Source organism: Rhinoderma darwinii, chromosome 2 (assembly GCF_050947455.1).
Source record: "Rhinoderma darwinii isolate aRhiDar2 chromosome 2, aRhiDar2.hap1, whole genome shotgun sequence".
Classification (NCBI taxonomy): Eukaryota; Metazoa; Chordata; class Amphibia; order Anura; family Rhinodermatidae; genus Rhinoderma; species Rhinoderma darwinii.
Window position 1 is genome coordinate 311,157,047 of NC_134688.1, and position 27,703 is coordinate 311,184,749.

The 27,703-nt window shown below is 47.5% G+C and overlaps 1 protein-coding gene across 1 annotated transcript in view; it reads left to right on the forward strand.

The window, feature by feature from the left end:
- The window catches only part of SYT2 (synaptotagmin 2), a 476,939-nt gene that overhangs the window by 351,631 nt on the left and 97,605 nt on the right, over positions 1 to 27,703 (forward strand). Inside the window, exon 7 of the mRNA XM_075853527.1 lies at positions 6,597 to 6,764. Within this exon, the coding sequence (XP_075709642.1) occupies positions 6,597 to 6,764 (168 nt within the window). The remainder of the gene's footprint in view (positions 1 to 6,596; positions 6,765 to 27,703) is intronic.

A 27,703-nucleotide genomic window follows, 5' to 3' on the forward strand; every position in this document is an offset into this window, starting at 1 on the left:
AAAGCGGTGAAAAACCGGGACTATCCCACCGGATGCTAGGCTAATGCTGCTGTGTTGTATCTGGCTGGTTCTCAAAATTGAGAGGGCGCAATGTAGTTTTAATTTTTTTCAATGTCATTTTTTATTTTTATTTTTTAAAACGACGTGGGGCCGCCCCCCATTTTTTCCAAACCAGCCAGATACAACATAGCAGCAGCAGCCTAGCATTACCAGGGTGGGAAGGGCCACGGTTTTTGGCCCTTCCCTGCCTCATAATACCAGCCTGCGGCCGCCCCAGTTCCTTCCCATCACTACAGATGGTTGGGTACCAGAGGGTACCCGACTCTACCCAGCACCCCTGGTGGCGGTGGGTATCGGGGGTAGTAATCGGGGTTAGTATCATCCTTTTTACTGGCTAACACTAAGCCCCGCCTTAGTAATGGACGTCGTCAATCAGACAACTGCCATTATCCAGGCACTAATAAAGTATTAAAAAAACACAAAGACATAAGAAAATATTTTTTGTTATTGAAATAAGAACTTCCCCACACAATCCTCTTTCACCAGTTTATTTTTTTTTTAAAAGTAGATCATCGCCGTAGTCCAATCAATCTACAGCATAGTCCACACAAAATCAGCGGAAACTGGAAAACAAAAAAATAAAGTTAGTAATATTTACCAGGGGGGCTGTGTGTAGATAGCGCCACACACAGCCCCCCTTGTAAGTAGCTCCACACCCCCCTTGTAAATAGCGCCACACACACTCCCTTGTAGACAGCGCCACACACAGCCCCCTGTAGACAGCGCCACACACAGCCCCCTGTAGACAGCGCCACACACAGCCCCCCTGTAGATAGTGGCACACACAGCCCCCTTGTAGACAGCGCCACACACGCCCCCTTGTAGACAGCGCAACACACGCCACCCTGTCGATAGCGCTACACACAGTCCCCTGTAGATAGCTCCACACCCACACAAGGCCCCCCTGGTAGATAGCGCCACACACGTCTCCCCCTTGTGAATAGCGCCACACACGGCTCCCCCTTGTAAATAACGCCACACACGGCTCCCCCTTGTAAATAACGCCACACACGGCTCCCCTTTGTAAATAGCGCCACACACGGCACCCCCTTGTAAATAGCACCACACACGACCCCCTGTAAATAGCTCCACACAAGGCCCCCCCTGGTAGATAGCGCCACACACGCTCCCCCTTGTAAATAGCGCCACACACACGGCTCCCCCTTGTAAATAGCGCCACACACGGCTCCCCCTTGTAAATAGCTCCACACACGGCTCCCCATTGTAAATAGCTCCACACACGGCTCCCCATTGTAAATAGCGCCACACACAGTCCCCTGTCGATAGCTCCACACTAGGCCCCCCTGGTAGATAGCGCCACACACGGCTCCCCTTTGTAAATAGCGCCACACATGACTCCCCCTTGTAAATAGCGCCACACACGGCCCCCTGTAAATAGCTCCACACAAGGCCCCCCCTGGTAGATAGCGCCACACATGGCTCCCCCTTGTAAATAGCGCCACACACGGCTCCCCCTTGTAAATAGCGCCACACACGGCTCCCCCTTGTAAATAGCGCCACACACGGCTCCCCATTGTAAATAGCGCCACACACGTCTCCCCCTTGTAAATAGCTCCACACACGGCTCCCCATTGTAAATAGCGCCACACACAGTCCCCTGTCGATAGCTCCACACTAGGCCCCCCTGGTAGATGGCGCCACACACGGCTCCCCTTTGTAAATAGCGCCACACATGACTCCCCCTTGTAAATAGCGCCACACACGGCACCCCCTGTAGATAGCGCCACACACGGCCCCCTGTAAATAGCGCCACACACGTCTCCCGATTGTAAATAGCGCCACACACGGCTCCTCCTTGTAAATAGCGCCACACACGGCTCCACATTTTAAATAGCGCCACACACAGTCCCCTGTCGATAGCTCCACACTAGGCCCCCCTGGTAGATAGCGCCACACACGGCTCCCCTTTGTAAATAGCGCCACACACAGCACCCCCTGTAGATAGCGCCACACACGGCCCCCTGTAAATAGCGCCACACACGGCCCCTGTAAATAGCGCCACACGCAGCCCCTGTAAATAGCGCCACACACGGTGCCCCGTGGAGATAGTGACACACACGGCCCCTCTGGGAGATAGCGCCACACACGGCCCCTCTGGGAGATAGCGCCACACACGGCTCCCCCTTGTAAATAGCGCCACACACGGCACCCCCTGTAGAAAGCGCCACACACGACCCCCCGTAAATAGCTCCACACAAGGCCCCCCTGATAGATAGTGCCTCACACTGCCCCCCTGTAGATAGCACCTCACAAGACCCCCCTGTAGACAGCTCCACACACACCTCCTGTAAATAGCGCCACACACATCCACCTGTACATAGCGCCTCACACGGCCCCCCTTGTAAATAGCGCTACACACGGCCCCCCCTGTAGACAGCTCCACACACACCCCCCTTGTAAATAGCGCCACACACAGCATCCTTGTAAATAGCGCCACACACACACAGCCCCCCTTGTAAATAGTTCCACACACGGCCTCCTGTAAATAGCGCCATACACAGCCCCCCTGTAGATAGCGCCACACACAGCCCCCCTGTAGATAGCGACACACACGGCCCCAATTGTAAATAGCGCCACACACCCCCTTGTAAATATCGCCACACACGGCCCCCCTTGTACATAGCTCCACACATGGCCTCCCTTGTACATAGCAGCACACACGGCCCCCCTTGTAGATAGCGCCACACACGGCCCCCCTTGTACATAGCGCCACACACAGCTCCACCTTGAACATAGCGCCACACGCAGCCCCACCTAGAACATAGCGCCACACGCGTCCCCCCGCTTGTACATGGCACCACACACATCCCCCCTTGTACATAGCGCCACACTTGGCCCACCCTTGTACATAGCGCCACACAACACCCTCTCCCCTTGTACATAGCTCCACACATGGCCCCCTTGTACATAGCAGCACACACGGCCCCCCTTGTACATAGCGCCACACACGGCCCCCCTTGTACATAGCGCCACACACGGCTCCACCTTGAACATAGCGCCACACGCAGCCCCACCTTGAACATAGCGCCACACGCGTCCCCCCCCCCCTTGTACATGGCACCACACACATCCCCGCTTGTACATAGCGCCACACTTGGCCCACCCTTGTACATAGTGCCACATAACCCCTCTCCCCCTTGTTCATAGTGCCACATAACCCCCCTCCCCTTGCACATAGTGCCACATAACCCCCCTCCCCCTTGCACATAGTGCCACATAACCCACCTCCCTCCCCCTTGTACATAGTGCCACATAACCCACCTCCCTCCCCCTTGTACATAGTGCCACATAACCCCCTTGAGGCATCCCCCTTGTACTTTGTACCACAATGCCGCCAGAGCAGAGAGTGGTAGAGGTAGCCTACTGCTACCACTCTCCACTCTGCCTGACGTCACTCACCGTTAGGAGAAGACAGGAGGTCTTGCAGCGGCGTGCTGACTGGGGTCGATGCCGGTTCGGGAGTGGACCAGTCCAGTCACCTGACCTGTCAGCTGACCGGTGAGGTCAAGTGACTGGACTGGTCCACTCCCTGGGCCGGCATCGACCCCAGTCAGAACGCTGCTGCAAGACTTCCTGCCTCCGTCTGACGCTGATCACTGCTGCTCGTCCGGCATGCAGGGCGCCTGTCAGCAGCAATCAGCTGCGCCCCCCCTCTTCTCTACCTCCGAGTTCTGCCCGGGGCACCGCGGCGCCCAGCGGGACATTTTTTAGACCGCCCACGACGGTGGGACAGCGGAGAGGAACAGGGACTGTCCTGCCGGATCCGTGATGGTTGGGAGCTATGCCAATCCCAGTACTCAAAACTCAGCTGCACTTAATGCAATCACTGCCTGACACTACCTGTGTTGGGCAGAATAACCCTAAACAACTCTCAGCGGCCTCTATTAAGCATGACTGCTGAACAACTTAACCCTTGCCTCACTCAAGCGGCCACTCATATGTGGTACCCCTTGAGGGAATACCAAATACTGAACTGCAGCAGCCGCTACTAAAGCGGTACCGCTGTCCTCATACAAGCCCCAGGCGACCACAAATCCCATGGGTGCCCTGTTTCTATTTGCTGTGTGTTCCGCCATTATACTGGGGCAAATATGGGGGCATTATACTATGGGGGACAGCTATGGGGGGCATTGTACTGTTTCAGGAGGCACTATAAGGGCATTATAGTGTTTGGTGGGCAGTGTCAGGGGGTATATTACATACAGTAGTATGCAGCAGGCTCAGGGGATGTATATTAATTAAATGGCGTGGCATGGAATTAGGGGTGTGGCATGTTAAAAGGAGTGTGGCCTAAATACTCATTCATTATTCGCAATCGAGGTTCTATATAATCGTGATTTTGCTTTTGTTCATAACCTCCAAGCCCAGGTCTTAATGAATCTAAGATAGTTGTTTGGCATAGGGTTGGGTTGTGTGTATCTACTCACTATACCTAAGCTGGGTAGTCACACCCACAACCTTTACCCAATCAGCATTATTTAGCATGTGCTGCTCTGATGTTCTATACTGTATAGCAATGGTGGGCAATTGGCAGACCCTGGGCTGAAGGTGCCCACCCAGCAGCCCCTGGTTCCCCTTCCACTGAGTACCTAGCTGCATTCTTCAAAGTTTTTTTCTCCTCTTGTTTAGAGGAGACATAATTAATGCATCCAGCAGGTGGCAACAAGACACTGTGTAATGCTACCTCCTACTTATATAAAGGAGAATAAGGGTACGTTCACACGCAGTAGCAAAATACGTCAAAAATTACGGAGCTGTTTTCAGGCGAAAACAGCTCCTGAATTTCAGACATTTTTGCAAGTACTCCCGTTTTTCGCGGTGTCTTTTACGGACGTAATTGTAGCTGTTTTTCATTGGAGTCAATGAAAAACGCCTCCAAAAAACGTCCCAAGAAGTGTCCTGCACTTCTTTGACGCGGGCGTATTTTTACACGCCATCTTTTGACAGCGACGCGTATTACACCTCGTCTGAACAGGACATCGTGAAACCCATTGCAAGCAATGGGCAGATGTTTGCAGGCGTAATTGAGCCGTCTTTTCAGGCGTAATTCGAGGCGTAATACGCCCGAATTACGTCTGAAAACAGGCAGTGTGAACATACCCTAAGAGAGCTGGCGAGAGGTTGAGACTGTGGAGAGGAGAGGTGAGTATGAAGAAGGGCATGTAGATATGGGGCAGTAGGCTGCACTGTGTATGAGGGACATATGGCAGCTTATGGCTGGACTTTGAGAAGGAGGGCTCATGTGGCTGGCACTATATCTGGAAGCTTGGTGGCTAACACTGTAAATGGGGAAGGTAGCTTTCGCTGTATTATGTGCTGTGGCCATGATTTTATTTGCCTTTTGTTGTTTGCACACCTAAGGGGTGATGAAAGTACCTTATAAGGCAGAACACAAAAATTTTCCCCAGGGTGCTGTAGCATTTTGCTATATATTTTATTTACCATAGAGATGCCACATGTGTGACCACCTGTTTACTGCAAATCGGCGGACAAGGGTCATTGAATATAATGTGTGGCCCTCAGATGGAGTCAAGGGCCACATCGGAGGCCCTCATAATGTTGTCAAGGGCCACATCTGAGGCCCTCATAATGTTGGGGGTTGGACTTCACTTCTATAAGGTTTCAGTCTGTATTGGATATACAGTACACTGGGTGGAGGAGGTGGGGTTTGTTCCTGTATCTGTACTCGTGGGGGTTGGGGCTGCACTGTGCAATATCTTTCTGCCTGACCTGACATTTTCAAACATCCACTTTTCAGTATCATGGCAATAATGGGATATTATTAACAAATGGGTAGACTACCCAACGCTCAATGATTATAAAGTGCTAACACACTACACGGGGCAGTACACTGCAACAGTCCTGACTCTAAGGGCTTGTCCAATTATGACGGAATTGCTGCAGAAAATTTCTGCAGCAATTCTGTTGAAAGTAGCAGACATTCTGCTGCGGCGAAAACGCACCATTTCCAGCGTTTTTGAATGCAGAAAATGGTGCTTATTTTGCTGCGTTTTTCACAATGCTAGGAGATGCTGACATCTCCTCTGAAAAGCGCAGCGATTCACTCCACTTTCCGCAGCAGTAATTGACATATTTGTTAAATCTCACCCATTTTGTTATTACTGCATTCTACTTCATATTTTCCGGCCGCAATTCCGGATGGAAAATACGCAGCAATTCCGCTACGTGGGGGCAAGCCCTTTTGAGGCTCAGTTAAAGTCCTTGTGGAAAGCCAATTAATATATGAGTGTATTTTAAAAGTGTGGAAGAAAAAGGTAGTTCCCAGAGGAAACTCACACACATAAACTCTACTGAGATGTTCCCCTGGCTAGTTTGGAAGCCTAGGACCCCATTTTTGCAACGTAACCGTGGCCCATGTGGTCCATAGTGCTGCAGAGCTTCCTATTCTTACGTTTTATTCCTATGTTTATGGTAGGAGGGAGTTAATCTTCTATTCTTTTGTGATTTTCTGCTTGTATATGCAACTACATTTAACTTGAACTTTATTACCTTAGATTCCATATCAAGAGCTTGGTGGAAAGACACTTTCTATGTCTATATATGACTTTGATCGATTTTCTAAACATGACATCATTGGAGAGATAAAGGTCCCAATGAACACGGTAGACCTTGGACAACCAATTGAAGAGTGGAGAGACTTGCAGAGTGCAGAAAAAGAGGAGGTAAGTTTAAAAAGCTGTGAGCAGAATGATAAACGAATAATAAAAAGTGAATGTCTACCCTTTTTTTTAATGAAATTCAAAATAGGTTTAACCATTTGTGCTAAAAAAAATCTTTTACTTTATAGTGGTCAGAGCTCAATTTCTATGTTACAGAGCTCCAAATCCCCAGTACAGGCTTAGAATTATGGATGCCTTCTACAAGCACTATAGAAAGCATACGGTTTATACATTGAACAATTAAAACAGTGTGCAGTAAGCTCTTATACTTCAACTAAGGGTGGCTGCAGGCAGTCAGAAATTTATCATTTAACTTTATAATCATCTGAAGGCAATTGTCTATGCTGTGAAGATACGAGATGTGCAGCAACTGAAACTACGGATACTGGAAGCCTGTGCTAGCATTTCTTCTGCGGTGTTGCTATCAGTTTGTGAAGAGTGGGAGAAGAGGGTTGCATTGACAATCCAACACAATGGGCAGCACTTTGAACACATTTTATAAGTGGTCAGAAACTTGTAAATAACTCATGAAAGAATAAAGTAACGTTAAAACCAAGCACACCATTGTTTTTCTTGTGAAATTCTCGATAAGTTAGATGTGTCACATGACCCTCTTCCCATTGAAAAAACTAAAGTTGGATACAAAATGGCCAACTTCAAAATGGCCGCCATTGTCAACACCCAGCTTGAAAAGTTTCCCCCCTCCCATATACTAATGTGCCACAAACAGGAAGTTAATATCACCAACCATTCCCATTTTATTTAGGTGTATCCATATAAATGACCCACCCCGTAGATCAAATATATTCAGAATAAAAAAAAACTGTCCTAGAAATTTAGGTGGAGCATCAGAAAGATCATAACTATAAAGGATCACATATAGTCAAAAATACCAATGACTTTTAGAAAAAAGTCCACACAGGTAATAGGCACTATTGGTAGGTGGCAAGTTCCAAAGTCTTCTACAAGAAAGTCTCTCACATATCTGAGAATTGGAGGAAGCCAAGGAATGCAATGTCCCTTAAATTATTTGAGACAATGCATCAAACAGAGGACAGCATTCATCTGTAACTACTGTATGTCCGGAGTATCCAAACAATATAATAGGAGACAATATGAAAGAAACTGTCAGTATGCCAAGGAGATGGTCCTGATATAAGAGGAAATTTTCATCAATCAAGGAATGAGGATCATCCATTCATGAGGTTAAGAGACTGTTGAGTATAAGACTTCAGGTTGATCAAAATAAGAGTCAGAGATAGTGGCATCCCTCCAGGGTCTCGTCAGGTGTATCCAAGCTTTCCATCAAACCTAATGAGAACCGATATAAGGGATCAAATCTGTATGCAAGGATACATAAGATAGGTTTTGGGAAAAAAATACATTAAAAAAATAAATTAAAGAATAATAATAATAATACATAAACTTTTGATTTTACAATATATACCGGATAAACAATGATTATATAAATTTTAATTGATAATAACACATATGTCTAGTTACATATGTATTAAGATTTGTAGATGCCCGTAAAGAGCAGCTCTTCGTTGATACCTGCCGGGGCCACCGTCTGCAATTGAATAAATCCAGCGGGACTCCATACGTGATATTTGGCTGCCACCCCTAATGTTAGAGAAAGATTTAGCTCTCCCAAAAACTCTCATATCTCTATACTTACCATCATGATAGTTGGCAAAATGTGCGGCCACAGATGTCAAAATCTAGCCTTTTCTTCTATCGCTATCAGCCAAATTGATTGTAGATAAATGTTTTTGGATGCGTTTCCGCAGTTCTTGAGTTATCTGACCTACATAGAGTTTGGGAAAAGAGCAAGCTATCACATAGATCACACAACTAGTTCTACAATTAATGTAATGTTTCAGAGGATAGTTGGTCCCATCTCGTGGGTTTTGAAAGGTCGTGGTTGGAGTCATGAGTTGACAAACATTGCAATTGCCACACGGAAAGGAACCTTTTATCGAAAAACCCCTTCCAAGTGTTATAGTTGGTCATGAAAAGTGGCTCTGGGATAACTTATCCTTTAATCTTGGAGCTCGTTTGGCTGCTAAAAGGGGTTTGTCAGGGACATATCTTGAAAGAAGAGCATCAAGTCCCAAAATAGCCCAGTCTGACTATAAAATGTGACTATATCAAATTTTGCGGATTTCACCCCACTGGTTGTTAAAAGTAGTTATCCTCACCTTTTGATTAGGAGGTCGAAATTTGTGAAGTAGTAAATCATTCCTTTCACTAGTCCTGATTGTAGGCCCGAGCAATGGTCTTATGGGGGTAGCCACGTGTTTCCAGGCGATTCGTCAAATCTGAAGCTGCTTTACGGAAATCGTGGAAAGAAGTACAGGTTACGTCATAACCGTAGAAACTGACCAGTAGGTCTTCCTGTTTTAACATGTTGAGGATGAAAACTGCTGAAATGAAGTAGATTGTTGGTTTCCGTATTCTTTTCTGAATAAGTCACGTTCTCCTGTTTGTTGGATCTTCAAGTCCAAGAACACGACCATTGACCTGGAGATGTTGTGTTTCAGGTGAATATGCCAAGGATTTTGATTCAGAGTGTCTATGAAGGACAGACAGGTCTCGTCCGATGCTGTCCAGAAAAATAGCACGTGGTCAATATAACTATACAATTTAATAATACATCCTTGGTATTCATGCGATGGGTGTACCTGCTCCCTCTCCCACCAACCCAAAAACAGGTTGGCATAGGAGGAGGCACATCGGGCACCCATCGCAGTGCCAGAGACTTGGCGATAAAAATTTATATCGTACACAAAATAGTTATGGAATAGTATAAACTCCAACAAATCTATCAAAAAAGACTTACGAATGTCTTCAATGGTCTCGTCCTCGCCAAGAAAAGCAGTCACTGCCTGTATACCATCCAGATGGGCTATATTCGAATACAAAGATTCAACATCACAAGTGGCGAGAAGAGTTTCTGCTGGTAACACCAAATCATCTAGTTCTTGGATCAAATGAGAAGATTCCCTAAGATATGAGGGTAATTTAAGAACCAAAGACTGTAAGAAAATACACATGTCATTTCACAAAGGCTACCAATGGGCCTACCTGGTGGATTATGCTTGTTTTTATGTATCCTTGGTAGCAAATAAAATGTGGCGACCACTGGTTCCTCTACCATCAAAAATTCAAACTCTTTCTCTGTTAGAATACCATACGTTTGTGTTGATTGTAGTAGTCTACGTAGCTTCTGTTGAAATAAATTTGTGGGATCAGATGGCAGTGATGCATAAAACATACGGTTCAACAGTTGGCGTTTTGCTTCAGAAGTGTACATCTCTATCGACCAGAGTACAATATTCCTACCTTCATCAGCCTCTTTTATAAAAAAAATTGGGTTTACTTTGTAAACACAATATTGCCTGTTCCAATCTGACCACGAACTCCTCCCTTCCCGTCGACACCCTTCTCTCCAGAGATGTCTGCACATGCGGCCGTCCTGTTCTGCAGTGACCACTATGGTGCAGTCCAGCCTTAAGAAGCCAGAGCGCACACATGTGTGAAATTGAGCTGATTACTCCCAGATCACGCTGGACTATAAGAAGGGCTCTGCACCTTCCTACAATGCCTGAGCGTGTATCTACCCGTGTCTGTCTTGCAAATGGTTCCTTGAGTGTTTTCCAGTGTTCCCGTTCCTGCTACCTGTATCCTGTTTCCCGTGCTATCGTTTTCCTGTGCTATACTGAGTTGGTGTCGTGTTGTGTTGCCTACTACACCCGCTGTGTTTCTCCGCACCTGTTGTCTGCCTTCTCCCAGAGTTCCATTCGAGCCTTAACCATCACTACGGTCTGTATTGTCACAGGTACCTTTATCCAAACTATACACCGTGTTCCAAATTATTATGCACATTGGATTTAAGTGTCATAAACATTGAATTATTCGTTTTTCAATTAAACTCATGGATGGTATTGTGTCTTAGGGCTCTTTGGATCATTGTAATCAATCTCAGACACCTGTGATAATTCGTTTTCCAGGTGGTGCCCAATCAAATGAAAACTACTTAAGAAGGACGTTCCACATTATTAAGCAGGCCACAGGTTTCAAGCAATATGGGAAAGAAAAAGGATCTCTCTGCTGCCGAAAAGCGTGAAATAGTGCAATACCTTGGACAAGGTATGAAAACATTGGATATTTCAAGAAAACTTTAGCGCGATCATCGTACTGTGAAAAGATTTGTGGCTGATTCAGAGCACAGACGGGTTCGTTCAGATAAAGGCATAATGAGGAAACTTTCTGCCAGACAAATTAATAGGATTAGGAGAGCAGCTGCTAAAATGCCATTGCAAAGCAGCAAACAGGTATTTGAAGCCACTGGTGCCTCTGGAGTCCCGCGAACCTCAAGGTGTAGGATCCTCCAGAGGTTTGCAAGTCTGCATAAAGCTATTATTCGGCAACCCCTAAACAATGCTCACAAGCAGAAACGGTTGCAGTGGGCTCAGAAATACATGAAGACTAATTTTCAATCCGTGTTGTTTACTGATGAGTGCCGTGCAACCCTGGATGGTCCAGATGGATGGAGTAGTGGATGGTTGGTGAATGGCCACCATGTCCCAACAAGGCTGAGACATCAGCAAGGAGGTGGCGGAGTCATGTTTTGGGCTGGAATCATGGGGAGAGAGCTGGCAGGCCCATTTAGGGTCCCTGACGGTGTGAAAATTACCTCTGCAAAGTACGTAGAGTTTATGACTGACCACTTTCTTCCGTGGTACAAAAAGAAGAACCTGCCTCCCGTAGCAAAATTATCTTCATGCATGACAATGCACCATCTCATGCTGCAAAGAATACCTCTGTGTCATTGGCTGCTATGGTCATAAAAGGAGAGAAACTCATGGTGTGGACCCCATGTTCCCCTGACCTCAACCCTATTGAGAACCTTTGGAGCATCCTCAAGCAAAATATCTATGAGGGTGGGAGGCAGTTCACATCAAAACAGAAGCTCTGGGAGGCTAGTCTGACATTCTGCAAAGATATTCAAGCAGAAACTGTCCAAATACTCACAAATTCAATGGATGCAAGAATTGTGAAGGTGATATCAAAGAAGGGGTCCTATGTTAACACTTAATTTGGCCTGTTAAGTTTTTTTTGATTGAAAGAGCTTTTGATTTCTGTAAATATGACCTCCTGATACTGCAAATTCAACAAATTACCATTTTAATTCTCTTTACAACCTTTAAAATGTTTTTGTAATGATGGGGGTAGGGAAACAGACAAGTGAGCCCTAATCTACCCGCCAATCAGTCCATGCCTACTTGCAACGACCTGCCCTAGGCGACGGGGTACAACTGGGCGACGGTCCCTACGCTCAATAAGTGCACGACAGACAAACAGACAAGGGTACACAGAAGCTAAGGGAAATGGGGCAGTTGCCCACAGCAACACCGTGAGCAACAAGAGTGGTGAACGAGCCGAGTCAAACCAGGAGTGTACGAGGTACCAAACGCAGAGCAGGAGAGTAGTGAACAAGCCGAGTCAAACCAGGAGTGTACGAGGTACCAAACGCAGAGCAGGAGAGTAGTCAATAAGCCAGGGTCAATATGAAGCAGGGTCAAATAGTTCAAAAGCTGCAGCAGGGCCAGGAAACCAAACAAGTAGAATCACAAGCAAGGAGGAACAGGAAAGGCAGGTATAAATAGACAGAGGGCGGGAGCTAGCTCCGTCTGGCCAGGCTGTGATAGGCTCTCCCACTCCTAAGCCTGCCATCCTGAGTGGTGGAAGATGGAGTCAGTCTCACAGACATAGAAGCAGGTGCAGACTGATTACCTATGGGCGTTGACTCAGAAGCTGTGCCTGGCAGATCCTTTACAGTACCCTCCCCTTTTATGAGGGGCCACCGGACCCTTTCTAGGTGGGCCTGGTTTATTGGGGAAACAAAGGTGGAACCTCCTGACCAATACCCCAGCGTGAACATCCCGGGCGGGTACCCAAGTCATCTCCTCAGGCCCGTATCCTCTCCAATGGACCAGGTACTGGAGGGAGCCTTGGACCATCTTGCTGTCCACAATCTTGGCCACCTCGAATTCTACCCCTTCAGGGGTGAGAACGGGGCTAGGAGGTTTCCTCGAGGGAGCCAAGGACGGGGAGCAGCGTTTAAGGAGGGAGGCATGAAACACGTCGTGTACTCGAAAAGATGGGGGCAACTCCAGTCGGAAGGAGACAGGATTGAGTACTTCAATGACCTTGTACGGCCCTATAAACCGTGGAGCAAACTTCTTGGACGGGACTTTAAGGCGCAAGTTCTTTGACGATAGCCACACCAGATCCCCGACCATAAACAAGGGGTTAGCAGAACGTCTTCTATCTGCCTGAGTTTTTTGTATGCTCTGGGACGCCTCTAGGTTCTTCTTAACCTGGGCCCAGACTGTGCACAGTTCCCGATGAACGACCTCTATCTCGGGATTGTTGGAACTACCGGTGAAACGGATGAGAACCGTGGATTAAACCCAAAATTACAGAAAAAGGGGGAGACCCCTGACTTAAATATTGTTCTTGAGACTGATCAGTCCTCTCGGTTTGGCCATTAGTTTCAGGATGGAAGGCAGAGGAGAAGGACAGATCAATCTCCAACTTTTTACAGAAGGCTCTCCAAAACAATGAAACAAATTGTACCCCTCTGTCAGAAACAATATTGACAGGGACCCCATGGAGACGCAGGATGTGTTTGACAAACAAGGTAGCTAACATCTTAGCATTGGGTAGTTTCTTGGGGGGCACAAAGTGGCACATCTTACTGAAGCGGTCTACTACAACCCACACCACCGACTTGCCTTGAGATGGAGGCAAATCGGTGATAAATGGAGATATGGGTCCAAGGTCTCTGGGGAATGGGCAAAGAACGTAGTAAGCCCGCGGCGACGTAGGCCTTAACGTCTTTAGGCAACCCAGGCCACCAATAGTTTCTGCCAATGAGGTGCTTGGTACCCAGGATGCCTGGATGACCAGATAGTGCGGAGTCATGATTTTCCCTAAGTACCCTTAGCCGGAATTGCAGGGGAACAAACAGCTTGTTCTCAGGAAGGTTCCCGGGAGCTGAACCTTGATCAGCCGCAATTTCAGAGACTAAATCAGAATCAATAGAGGAAATGATTATACCTGGAGGCAAAATACAAGCAGGATCTTCCTCCGAAGGTGGGCTGGCCATGAAGCTACGCGTAATATTTTTAGACCCAGCCCTATAGGTAACCAAAAAGTTGAATCTGGTAAAAAATAACGCCCATCGAGCTTGTCTCGGGTTTAGCCTCCAGGCAGATTCTAGGAAAACCAGATTCTTGTGGTCGGTAAGGACCGTTACCTGGTGCCTAGCCCCCTCCAGGAAGTGGCGCCACTCTTCAAATGCCCAATAATGGCTAAGTGTTCGCGGTTGCCAATATCATAGTTACTCTCAGTGGGCGAAAACTTCCTGGAGAAGTAGGCACAGGGACAGAGATGGGTGAGGGACCTGGTACCCTGGAACAAGACAGCCCCCACTCCCACCTCGGACGCGTCAACCTCCACGATAAATGGCTCCATTTGGTTGGGCTGAACCAGCACCGGGGCCGAGATAAAGCACTTCTTAAGGACCTCAAAAGCCTGGACAGCCTCAGGAGGCCAGTGGAGGAGATCAGCACCTTTGCGAGTGAGATCCGTAAGAGACTTAGCGATGACCGAGAAGTTAGCAATAAATCTCCTCTAATAATTAGCGAACCCCAAGAAGCACTATAACGCCTTCAGGGAGGCAGGTTGGACCCATTCCGCCACAGCCTGGACCTTGACGGGGTCCATGCGGAATTCATGAGGAGTGAGGATTTGACCCAAAAATGGTATCTCCTGCTCCCCAAACACACATTTTTCGGTCTTCGCAAACAGTTTGTTTTCCCGAAGGACCTGGAGCACCTTCCTGACATGCTCAATGTGGGAGGACCAGTCCTTGGAAAACACAAGCATGTCATCAAGGTACACTACAAGAAATACCCCCAGGTAATCTCTTAAAATCTCATTTATGAAATTCTGGAAGACCGCGGGAGCATTACACAACCCAAAGGGCATGACGAGGTATTCGAAATGACCTTCGGGCGTGTTAAACGCAGTCTTCCACTCATCCCCCTCTTTAATGCGGATAAGGTTATACGCCCCCTGTAGATCAAACTTAGAGAACCATTGGGCCCCTTGAACCTGATTAAAGAGATCAGGAATCAAAGGAAGGGGATACTGGTTCCTTACAGTGACCTTATTCAAGTTACGGTAGTAAATGCATGGCCTAAGACCACCATCCTTCTTCCCTACGAAGAATAAACCAGCACCTACTGGAGAAGTAGAGGGGCGAATGTAAACCTTGGCCAGGCATTCCTGGATATACTCTCTCATGGCTTCACGTTCGGGACAAGAGATATTAAATATCCTACCCTTAGGGAGCTTAGCTCCTGGTACCAAATCGATAGCGCAATCGTATTCTCTATGAGGAGGTAACACTTCGGAGGCCTCCTTAGAGAAAACATCAGCGAAGTCCTGAACAAACTCAGGTAGCGTGTTCACCTCCTCAGGGGGAGAAATAGAATTAACAGAAAAACATGACGTCAAGCATTCATTACCCCATTTGGTAAGATCCCCAGTATTCCAGTCAAACGTGGGATTATGCAACTGCAACCAGGGAAGGCCTAAAACCAAATCGGACGGTAATCCCTGCATCAACAGTATAGAGCACTGCTCCAAATGCATGGAGCCAACAAGGAGTTAAAAAACAGGGGTATGCTGTGTAAAATAACCATTAGCAAGAGGAGTGGAGTCGATACCCACTACCGGGACAGGTTTAGGCAAATCAATCAAAGGCATAGCTAGAGACATAGCAAATTCCACAGACATGATATTAGCAGAAGACCCTGAATCCACCAAAAGAGACCTGAAAGGGAAGCAAGATTTTATTACGTTTCATATTTACGGGAAATACCTGTGCGCCCAAGTGACCTCCCCTTGGGCAGCACGGTGGCTCAGTGGTTAGCACTATTGCCTTGCAGCACTGGGGTCCTGGGTTCAAATCCAACCAAGGACAACATCTGCATGGAGTTTGTATGTTCTCCCCGTGTTTGCGTGGGTTTCCTCCGGGTACTCCGGTTTCCTCCCACACCCCAAAAACATACCCATAGGGAATTTAGATTGTGAGCCCCAATGGGGACAGTAAAAAAGTGGACCTCTGTACAGCGCTGCGTAATATGTTGGCGCTATATAAGTAACTGAAATAAATAAATAAATAAATAAATAAATAGGCGCGGAAGTTTTCCGGCTGCTTATTCTTACACCTAGGACAGGTGTTCACTTGATGCTTGTCATCCCCACAATGGAAGCAGAGACCATTCTTCCTGCGGAACTCTCTATGTTGTCGGGGGGACACGGAGGCCCCGAGTTGCATAGGTACCTCCGAGTCTTCCGTGGAAGAACGAAGCAACGGAACCTCGGGAGGCATCATGGGGGAGTCAGAGGAGAAAACACAAAAACTTTCACGTTGTCGTTCCCTGAGACGTCGGTCAAGTCGTACCGCTAAAGCCATAACCTGGTCTAGGGAGTCAGAAGAGGGATAGCTAACTAGCAGGTCTTTCAGGGCGTTCGACAAACCCAACCTAAACTGGCACCTTAAGGCAGGGTCATTCCACCGAGAAGCTACGCACCACTTCCTAAAGTCAGAACAATACTCCTCAATAGGTCTCTTACCCTGACGTAAGGTCACCAGCTGACTCTCGGCAAAGGCAGTCTTGTCAGTCTCGTCATAAATTAGTCCGAGAGCAGAAAAGAAAAGATCAACAGAGGAAAGTTCAGGGGCGTCAGGAGCCAAGGAGAAGGCCCATTGTTGGGGCCCTTCCTGGAGCCGGGACATAATTATACCCACCCGCTGGCTCTCAGAATCTGAGGAGTGGGGCTTTAAGCGAAAATGGAGCCTACAACTCTCCCGAAAGGAGAGAAAAGTCTTCCGGTCCCCTGAGAACCGGTCAGGCAACTTGAGGTGGGGTTCAAGAGGTGAGGTGAGGGGCACTACCATGGTAGCATCAGGCTGGTTGACCCTCTGAGCCAGGGCCTGGACCTGTAGGGAGAGACCCTGCATTTGCTGAGCCAGGGTTTCAAGGGGGTCCATAGTAGTGTGAGGGACCAGGGTAGACTAGGTATATAGGCTTGTGATTATGTAATGATGGGGGTAGGGAAACAGACAAGTGAGCCCTACCCGCCACTCAGTCCCTGCCTACTTGCAACTACCCGCCCTAGGCGACGGGGTACAACTGGGCGACGGTCCCTACGCTCAATAAGTGCACGACAGACAAACAGACAAGGGTACACAGAAGCTAAGGGAAATGGGGCAGTTGCCCACGGCAACACCATGAGCAACAAGAGTGGTGAACGAGTCGAGTCAAACCAGGAGTGTACGAGGTACCAAACGCAGAGCAGGAGAGTAGTGAACAAGCCGAGTCAAACCAGGAGTGTACGAGGTACCAAACGCATAGCAGGAGAGTAGTCAGTAAGCCAGGGTCAATATGAAGCAGGGTCAAATAGTTCAGAAGCTGCAGCAGGGCCAGGAAACCAAACGAGAAGAATCACAAGCAAGGAGGAACAGGAAAGGCACTGTAAAGGATCTGCCAGGCACAGCTTCGGGGTTAACACAGCTTCAGGCTGTGATAGGCTCTCCCACTCCTAAGCCGGCCATCCTGAGTGGTGGAAGATGGAGTCAGTCTCACAGACATAGAAGCAGGTGCAGACTGATTACCTCTGAGCGTTGACACAGAAGCTGTGCCTGGCAGATCCTTTACAGTTTTGATCTCTGTTGTGCATAATAATTTGAAACAGTGCATTTTGAGTTTTTTACTTCGAAAAAAAAAACCTGTTATCTTTAGGAGATTTGTTCAATAAAATTTGCATTATACTACAAAGGTTGATGGCTTGAAGATTATACTGACATTATACTGTCATTTTCATAGACTATTTAGGAAAATCAGCGAAAAATAACATTTGCATAATAATTTGGAACGCGGTGTAGACATTGACTTTGTTCCCTGTTTGGCCAGCTGCTATAACGCTACGACGGTACGGCCCAGTGGGTCCACATACATACAGATCGTGACAGTACGATCAGGCCATGGACCCCGCTGGTAAACTCAAGACCGTGACGATATCACAAGCCAGTTGGATATGCTAGTCTGCCAATTACGACAAGACCAACTCCTCCAGGTGGTGAACTCCACTACAGAGCGACTGGATGCGCAAGCTGCAGTTCTCCCGGCACCTGCTTCTATTGCCTCTGCTGTTCCTCCTACTACACCTCCTGGCAGTACGGATCCTCCGACTACACCTCCTGACAGTGCTGACCCCCTATTTTCTCTGCCACTTTCTCATCACTATGATGGAGACGCGAGGACATGCAGGGGATTTCTCAATTAGTGCCAGATCCACTTCAGCCTGTATGCCAAAGCATTTTCCACTGACGGCGCAAGGGTCACTTTCATCGTCTCTCTCCTCACTGGCAGGGCCCTAGCATGGGCGAACCCCATCTGGGAACGACAAGGACCAGAGACCCGTGATCTCCAGGGGTTCCAACGGACTTTTCGTATGGAACCAGGACGAGCCTCGTCGGCAGCCGCCTCTTTGCTGAACCTTCGCCAGGGAGACTCTTCAGTGGGCGAGTATGCCATTCACTTCCGCACCCTAGCGGGAGAGTTGTTATGGAACAACGAGGCCTTGGTGGCAACATTTTGGCAGGGACTGTCCACAGTGATTAAGGATGAGCTTCCCGCCCAAGATCTGCCATCTACCCTGGACGATCTGATTCTTCTGGCTGCACGGATTGACATAAGAATCCGAAAACGGTTCCGAAAGGCTCATCGGGAGAGACGACTCCCTAGTCCGGCTCTCACATTACAGCAACCCCTGCTGTCCTCATCTGCTGTTCCACCTAAGGAGTCTTTGTAGATGGACCATCTCAGACTCTCTATCCAGGTGAGACAACGCAGACGCACCACGGAACTTTGTCTGTATTGTGGCCTTGAAGGCCATCTTGTGCTTCTGTGCCCCCCAAAAGCCCCAGAACCTAGGGTTGGTTTGAGAGACAACTCCGGGCGAGGAGGGACTTTCTTCCAAGTTGTCCATCCCCGTGACCATAGTGTCCGGCGAGAGAACGCACCGGGTCCCTGCCTATCTGGACTCTGGAACCGCATCTAATTTCATTCGGAGAGACCTGGTGGATCTTCTCCAGTTGCCCATAACCCCTCTGGAGAGACCTTTGATTGTTGCCTCAGTGAATGGACTGCCTCTACCAGACCTGATTGCAGCTGTGACCAAACCACTGAAGCTCCAAGTGGGAGCCCTTCATTACTCAACTAATTTTTTCCCTGCCCAGGGCTGTCAACCCGGTGCTGTTGGGTCTGCCCTGGCTCCGACTACATGCCCCAGTCCTGGACTGGAATTCTGGAGAGGTTCTCCAGTGGGGTTCCGAGTGCCTCAACCGTTGCCTGGGTCAGATCCATCCTACCCAGTCTCCCCAGTCTCGGTCATTGTCAGGATTGCCTTCTCAGTTTGTGGATGTCTTTAACAAGAGGGAGGCGGAGATGCTGCTCGCACACTGGGCGTATGACTGAACTATTGAACTGGTTCCTTCCGCGTCCCTTCCCCGTGGAAGGGTATACCTTCTCTCCTTGCCAGAGACTCAGTCTATGTCCGCCCATATTAAGGAGAATTTGGAGAGGGGCTTCATACAGAAATCCTCCTCCACGGCCGGGGCCGGGTTCTTCTTCGTCAAGAAGAAGGACGGATCTCTTCAACCCTGCATCGATTACCAGGGTCTAAACCGGAACACGGTAAAAAACAGATATGCGTTGCCATTAATTTCAGAACTGTTTGATCGCATACGAGGAGCCAAAATTTTCTCTAAACTAGACCTGCGTGGGGCTTACAACCTAATCCGGATTCGCCGGGGTGACGAATGGAAGATGGCATTTCACACTGGAGACGGGCACTATGAATACCTGGTAATTCCGTTCTGTCTGTGTAACACTCCCACGGTCTTCCAAGAGTTCCTTTATGACGTCTTCCGAGATCTCCTCTATGTCTGTGTTGTTGTCTATCTTGATGACATTCAAATTTTTTTCTGCAGATCCAGTGACTCATCAGAGACATGTCTGTCAAGTTTTTCTGTGATTAAAGGAGAATCGTCTGTATGCTAATCTGGAGAAGTGCGTGTTCGAGAGAAAGTCTCTACCCTTCCAGGGCTACATTATCTCGGATCAGGATCTCAAGATGGATCCTGAGAAGGTAAAGGCCGTCCTGGAATCGCCACGCCATCACGCCAGTGTTTCTTGGGATTTGCAAAATTTTATCGACAGTTCATCCCAAACTTCTTCTCATTGACTGCTCCCATCTCTACCCTCACCAAGAAAGGCATGGACGCCAAGGTGTGTACTCCAGAAGCAGAGACCGCATTCAATAGCTTGAAGAGTGCCTTCACGTCCACCTCAACCCTCCATCATCCTGATGTGTCTCTGCAGTTTTCATTGGAGGTGGTCCTCTGTTGGTGCTTGTGCATTTCTGCTTCAGAGAGGTCCCAAAGGCAAGACAATGGTATGTGGCTATTACTCCAAGCTTTTCTCTTCCACAGAGCGCAATTACTCGATTGGGGATTGGTAGTTACTGGCCATTAAACTGGCTCTGGAGGGGTGGAAGCACCTACTAGAGCAGGGGTCTCAAACTCGGCCGGGTAAGTGGGCCGCATATAGAAAAAATGGGAAGTTGACGGGCCGCATTACTTTCAAACTTGATACAATACAAAATTATTGTTAATCAATTAGTTATTTGAACTACTATAACACTATATTAATTACTATAATAATAGCGGTAGGTTTAAAATTTGAGATATTTCTCCACGTGCTTATTTCAACAATCCAGTTTTCCAGTTTAAGTGTCGCTAAATGCAGTCCGGCGGCTCAGTTAGCACACATGTCAAGATTGGGCAGCCCCTTTTTAGATAGTGCCGCAGTGCCCTCTGTGGATTCTGCCGCAGTGCCCTCTGTGGATAATGCAACACACCCCTAGATAAGGCCACAGTGCCCTCTGTAGATGAGGCCACAGTGCCCTCTGTAGATGAGGCCACAGTGCCCTCTGTACATGAGGCCACAGTGCCCTCTGTAGATGAGGCCACAGTGCCCTCTGTAGATGAGGCCACAGTGCCCTCTGTAGATGAGGCCACAGTGCCCTCTGTAGATGAGGCCACAGTGCCCTCTGTAGATGAGGCCACAGTGCCCTCTGTAGAGGCTGCCACAGTGCCCTCTGTAGAGGCTGCCACAGTGCCCTCTGTAGAGGCTGCCACAGTGCCCTCTGTAGAGGCTGCCACAGTGCCCTCTGTAGAGGCTGCCACAGTGCCCTCTGTAGAGGCTGCCAAAGTGCCCTCTGTAGAGGCTGCCCCAGTGCCCTCTGTAGAGGCTGCCCCAGTGCCCTCTGTAGAGGCTGCCCCAGTGATGTCAGGGGCTTGCCCAGAGCTGGAGTCCCAGGCAGAGCGCTAGTAGGCTCTTCCTGGGACTCCAGCTGTGCTCCTGACATCACTGGGACTCCTGCTCTGGGGAAGCCCCTGACATCATTGTCGATGTATGGACAGCGATGTCAGGGAATTCCACAGAGTCCCGGAGCAGAGCCGACACGAGCGCTCTGCTCGGGACTCCGGCTCTGGGGAAGCCCCAGACATCGCTGTTCATATGTGGACAGCGATGTCAGGGAATTCCACAGAGTCCAGGAGCAGAGCCGACACCAGCGCTCTGCTCCGCTCTGGGCAAGACCCTGACACACTGTCCATATATGGGCAGCGATGTCATGGAATTCCACAGAGTCCCGGAGCAGAGCCGACACCAGCGCTCTGCTCGGGACTCCGGCTCTGGGGAAGCCCCAGACATCGCTGTTCATATGTGGACAGCGATGTCAGGGAATTCCAGAGTCTCGGAGCAGAGCCGATACTAGCGGCTCTGTGTTCCGCGGGCCGCAGATGACAGCCCCAGGGGCCGCATGCGGCCCGCGGGCCGCGTGCTTGAGACCCCTGTACTAGAGGGTGCAGCTCAACTCATCCTGATTTTCACTGACCACAAGAACCTCACCTATCTCCAGTTGGCCCAACGGCTGAACCCCTGTCAAGCCAGGTGGTTGCTGTTCTTTGCCCGGTTTCAGTTTGAGCTCCACTATCGCCCTTCTGACAAGAATGCGAGGTCCGATGCCTTGTCCAGGTCGTTCGAGACAGAGGACAACATGAAGCCTCCACAAAATATCATTGACCCATCCTGCATCATCTCTGTCAACCCTCTGCAAGTTAGAGACATCCCTCCGGAGAGGAATTTTGTGTGTCTGGCAGACAGAAGAAGTATCCTTCCTGCACAGTGTGCGCAGCAAACAAAGTTGCTCACTCAAAACCGGCTGGCCTGCTCCAGCCGCTGCCTGTGCCCAATGCTCCCTGGCAGCATATTGCAATGGACTTAATCATAGATCTACCCCCGTCTGCTGGATGCAGTACGGTCTGGGTGGTGGTGGACCGATTCTCAAAGATGGCTAATTTTGTTCTTCTGACCAGCTTACCTTCTGCTTCTCGACTGGCCAACCTCTTCATCCAACACATCTTTCGCCTGCACAACCTACCTCTGCATATCGTGTCTGATCGGGGGGTTTAGTTCACCTCAAAGTTCTGGATGGCCCTCTGTAAACTCCTGGATATAAAGTTGGACTTTTCCTCAGCCTTTTCCTCAGCCTACCACCCCCAGACCAATGGCCAAGTTGAGAGGATCAATCAGATCATGGAGAACTACTTACGACACTTCATCTCCAGGCAGCATGATGACTGGGTGCAGCTTCTTCCTTGGGCTGAGTTCTATAACAACCACACAAGTGAGTCTACCACCTCCACACCGTTCGTCATAGTTTACGGCCAACATCCACGTATTCCTCTATCTGTGTCTGCTGTGTCCCAGGTTCCTGCAGCTGACTCTGCATTCCGAGACTTTTTACGGATCTGGCAGCAAACCCGGTCCTCTATTCTGCAGGCAGGCAACCGCATGAAGCGTAAGGCAGATACGAGGAGAAGAGAGCCACCACTGTTTCTTCCAGGTGCCAAGGTCTGGCTGTCCTCAAGAGAAATCCGACTGAGGGTGCCGTCATGCAAATTCTCTCCCTTGTTCCTCGGACCGTTTGAGATCCTGCAGCGAATCAACCCGGTCTCTTATAAGCTTCGGCTGCCCGCGACCCCCAACTCCTTTCACGTTTCTCTCCTGAAACCTGTAGTCCTGAACTGCTGCTCTAAGACTCTTTGCCCTGCAGTTGCCCCTAGCGGTTCAACCGAGATATTTGAGGTTAAGGAGATCCTGGACACCAAAAAAGTAAGAGGAAGAATCTTTTATTTTGTAGATTGGAGGATGTTTGGTCCAGAAGAGAGGTCCTGGGAGTCAGAAGAGAATCTCAATGCTCCTATGCTCATTAAGAAGTTTCTCTCTCGTTCTGGTCCCAAGAGGAGGGGGCGTAAAAGGTGGGATACTGTAAAATCCGTAGTCGCTGACCACTAACTCCTCCCATCCTGTCAACGCCCTTCAATCCGAGCCTTGACCATCGTTACTGTCTGTATTGTCACAGGTACCTTTATCCGAACTATAGACATTGACTTTGTACCCTGTTTATACCGCTACGGCGGTACGGCCCAGTGGGTCCACATACCCGCAGATCGTGACAATGTTTTCCATCGTGGTAGCTTGACCCCGATGATAAAAAATCCATTCTTGTCAAAGCCATCCTTGTACCGAGAAAATGTCTCTTTTTTTACCAGCTACCACATCCTTCTCATAATTTCCAATCGTTTCTTTTCATTTTTCAAAGAAAGGTTTCACTAGTCAAAAGTGTGTATTTGAGTCTCTAGAGTCTTAATTTTGAGTTTAGTTTGAGCTAAAAGCTCCCTATCATGATTTAGTAACATGCCAATCAATATTTTGGAACATTGTAAAAGGTCTGTTTCCCAGGTATCCTTAAAATCTTGTAGAACCTCCCATGCAGGGAAAATTTGTATCCGCAAACCTCTCGGTGCCATTGAATGCCAAAAGTCACATGGTGTGTGTGTGTGTGTGTGTGTGTGTGTGTGTGTGTGTGTGTGTGTGTGTGTCACTTCAGACAACAACCTTACTTTACTACTAATAACAGTAACAGTAATATACACCTCAATATTGTCTATTTTGTTTTGTGTTTGTTGCTTGTTTATTGCCCTAATCACTTTTGTTTCATTAATTATGTCACGTATACTCCTCGGATTATAGTGTTTTGTATATATATATATATTATATTTTTTATCTGAGGATTAAAACTTCTTATATTCACTGTTACATATATATGTAGTGTATTTGTATCTTGCAACGACCTACAAACTACTCATATTTGCACATAAATTTTTTGTCCACATTGTCACCATAATCACAATATTTTACACACTTGTATTTCATTTGAAATTCTTTTTTAATACAAACTGTCCATTTTTAAATATAACCACTAGATGGCGCTAATTTACAGGGATTTAACCTGTTAACAAATTTTAAATTCTAAACTCTATATAAAGATTAAATGGCCATGTTTGGAGAGTATAGGTCGAGCATTCCACAGAATTATGTACTCACATTTCCTGGCTCACTAGATGGGACCTATATGAAATAGGTAGGGCTTGGTGTTCGTCGGCCGGTCGTTCAATATGGCTCTCTGCGCCTGCGCTGTTTCCCTGGTGACGCGTCCCGGGATTCGCGCATGCGCAGTGGGTCACTGAAGTCCGGCGGCGATACCCATGTCCGTCATAGCCAGGCGCCGCTTAGATCGACTCCTGATTGGTAGAGGGGAGATCATATGACTTTAACGATCCCCATATAAACAGGGCACTATCATAACATCTGCACCCCTTGAGAAAGCTACGGGCGAAACGCGCGTCGGGGCGCTATCCTACACTGCTGGGTCACACTTCACCTCCTATACATGGGTAAGTGCATACTCTGGATCTACCTCTGGCCCTTTTTTTTTTTTTTTTGCCATTTTTTTAGGCAATCATTTACTTACTTCTGAGCCACCATAGACTTCTTCAGAGTTAGGCACATTGACCTTTTTTATACTATTCATATTTTATACCATCCCTATGTTAATGCACCCCATGTGGAAGTTACATTGAGTCATAGTAACTGTGTATACCATCAAGTGTTTTCTAAAATATATATATATATATAGACTCAATGTATACATTTGTGATCCATGTAAGGACTATTTTTTGGATTCTCTGACTATGTTATTTAATGTATTTTATTCCTGTTTTTCAATAAAGATATTTAGTTGTTTCATACCTTGATATATATGGACTCTTTTTCTCCGGTTTATCATATATTGTTAGAGTCTTTATCTCTAATTTTTCATATGGGTGGTTGAGTGTTTTTCCCACCTCTTATATGCATTTGTCCTGTGAGACATCTTGTCTAATCAATATTATTCTCTGTGTGCTTTCCACAGCAGTTGGCTCCAGGCCCACTATGGACTTCCGTACGCGAGACCAATCCTGGCTCTCGCAGATTAACGAGGTTTTTAAAGAGAATCCAAATGTTCTTTTAGATACCAACGGTAGAGATATTAGGGAATGTATTAATAGATTAAAAGAGCTGTTAAAACAAAGAACCAGAATATGGTGGAATAGGGCCTTTCTGGACCGATATTTGACTAAAGGCCTCATACCCAGAGGACTTAGAGTCCAGGTTTTTCCCTCATTCCCTATAGAGGACGAAACCTTTAAGAATAAATGGGAGGAACTATCCGCTACATGCTCAAAAGGCTATATGGGTTTACTGGTTCAAGCAAACTCAAAAACTCTAATCGAACTGGAGAATGAGATTGAAGAAATTCAGAACAAAATTAAAAAAGATCTATCAAATGAGGCACTGGAGAAACTGAACACTGACCTTGACAAAGAATTCCAAAAATGGGAGCAGGAAATTTGCTCCATTAAAACTACCAAATTTCAGAGAGATACTAATGACTTTTCACAAAATAGAGTCTATAAGTGGCGACGACAACGGTCACATTCATTCTCTCGGTCAAGGTCAGGTTCGGTTTCTTCCGTAGCCTCTAACGATGAGCTTGTAAGGGAAAGACGCAATGGTGATACATCCCAGAATTATCAAGAAAGCACCTTTCCAAGACGAAACAGAGAGAGACAGGCAACAAAACGAAAAACAACATCTGCATTCCAAGGGGGCAAGAAATATAAAAATAGCCTCGAGGTAATTAACCTGTCTTCGCATGTCCTCTCTGACACACAGTACTTTGTTTTGAGTAAGGGATTGACCTTTTCCCCTAGTAACCCGTTTGATTTTTTCACAGCATTAAAGGACCTACATTTGTTTTCCCGCAAATTGATTCTAAAAAAATTACACAGCAAGGGTGAAACAAATCTGGGATTGAACAGCGATGTGGAGCGGGAAACTTTGTTAGCCCTTGAGGACCTGTTACGGGAACAGACCTTAGATCAAGGTACGTTCCCACGATCAGTATTACCCCGGTCGACGAGGTTTCCCCCCTTGTCTATCTGTCCACAAGTGGAGATTTTCACAAAATTGGTGATAAATGATTTTAAACTCATTTCAACCAACAGATACCATGATAATTTAACAGCCTCCCAACGGACTGCCCTAAAAGAATTACAGTCATACGATGATGTCGTATACAAGGCAGCTGACAAGGGGGGAAACATTGTAATCTGGCCTGTCACACTATATGAGAAAGAGGTATTCAGACAACTTAGAGATAAACACACATACTCTAAATTGACATTCAACCCAGTGGGGTCTTTTTCTGCTGAACTGAATAATATCCTGAGTTTAGCTTTTGAAAAAGGGATAATCTCCAAAAAAATTCTGGAAGGTCTGACCGTGATCTACCCAAAAATCCCGACGTTTTATTTACTGCCCAAAGTTCATAAAAATTTGACAAATCCTCCGGGAAGACCGATCGTGTCGGGAATTGGAGGATTGTGCGAACCCATCTGTAAATTCGTCGACTATTACCTGAAACCTTTGGTAGAATGTCTTCCCTCATACGTGAGAGATACGACAGATGTGCTCACTCATTTGGATGAGATTACTTTAGAACCTGACATGATCTTGGTGACGGCCGACGTTGAATCCCTCTATACCTCTATAAGACACGAAGATGGAATCGAGGCGGTCCGCCTCTTTCTGGGAATGAGCAACTGGGACAGCCAAACATGTGACCTTATAGTGGAATTATTGGAGTACATCCTGACACATAATCTATTTGTATTTAGGGATGTATTCTACTTACAGAAACAGGGCACTGCCATGGGGGCGGCGTGTGCACCGTCATATGCCAACCTGTTTCTCGGGGCTTGGGAGAGGCAGGTTTTGCATGGTGGCGGTGCCCACGCCGTGGACCATGTGCAGTGCTGGTTGCGGTACATTGACGACATACTATTCATCTGGCAAGGGACAGAGACATCACTTCTCCAGTTCATGCAGGAATTGAATGTCAATGACCGTAACATAAAACTGACGTATGTGGCCGATACAAAAAAGGTCAATTTTCTGGACATATCCATCGAGGCAGATACCCAGGGGGTGCTGCGGACGGATGTGTTCAGAAAAGAGACATCTACCAACTCATTACTACATGCCACATCGGCACACATACACTCCACGGTTAAGGCTGTCCCGGTTGGTCAATTTCTAAGGATGAGGCGGATCTGCTCATCAGAGGTTAGTTTTGAGAATCAGGCCAGAGACTTAAAATCACGATTCCAGGAAAGAGGATACAGTAACAGATGTATCAAAAATGGTTACAGACGGGCAAAAAATACTGACAGACGGACACTATTACATCCTGCTAAGGTCAGGATGAAGGACAATTATGTG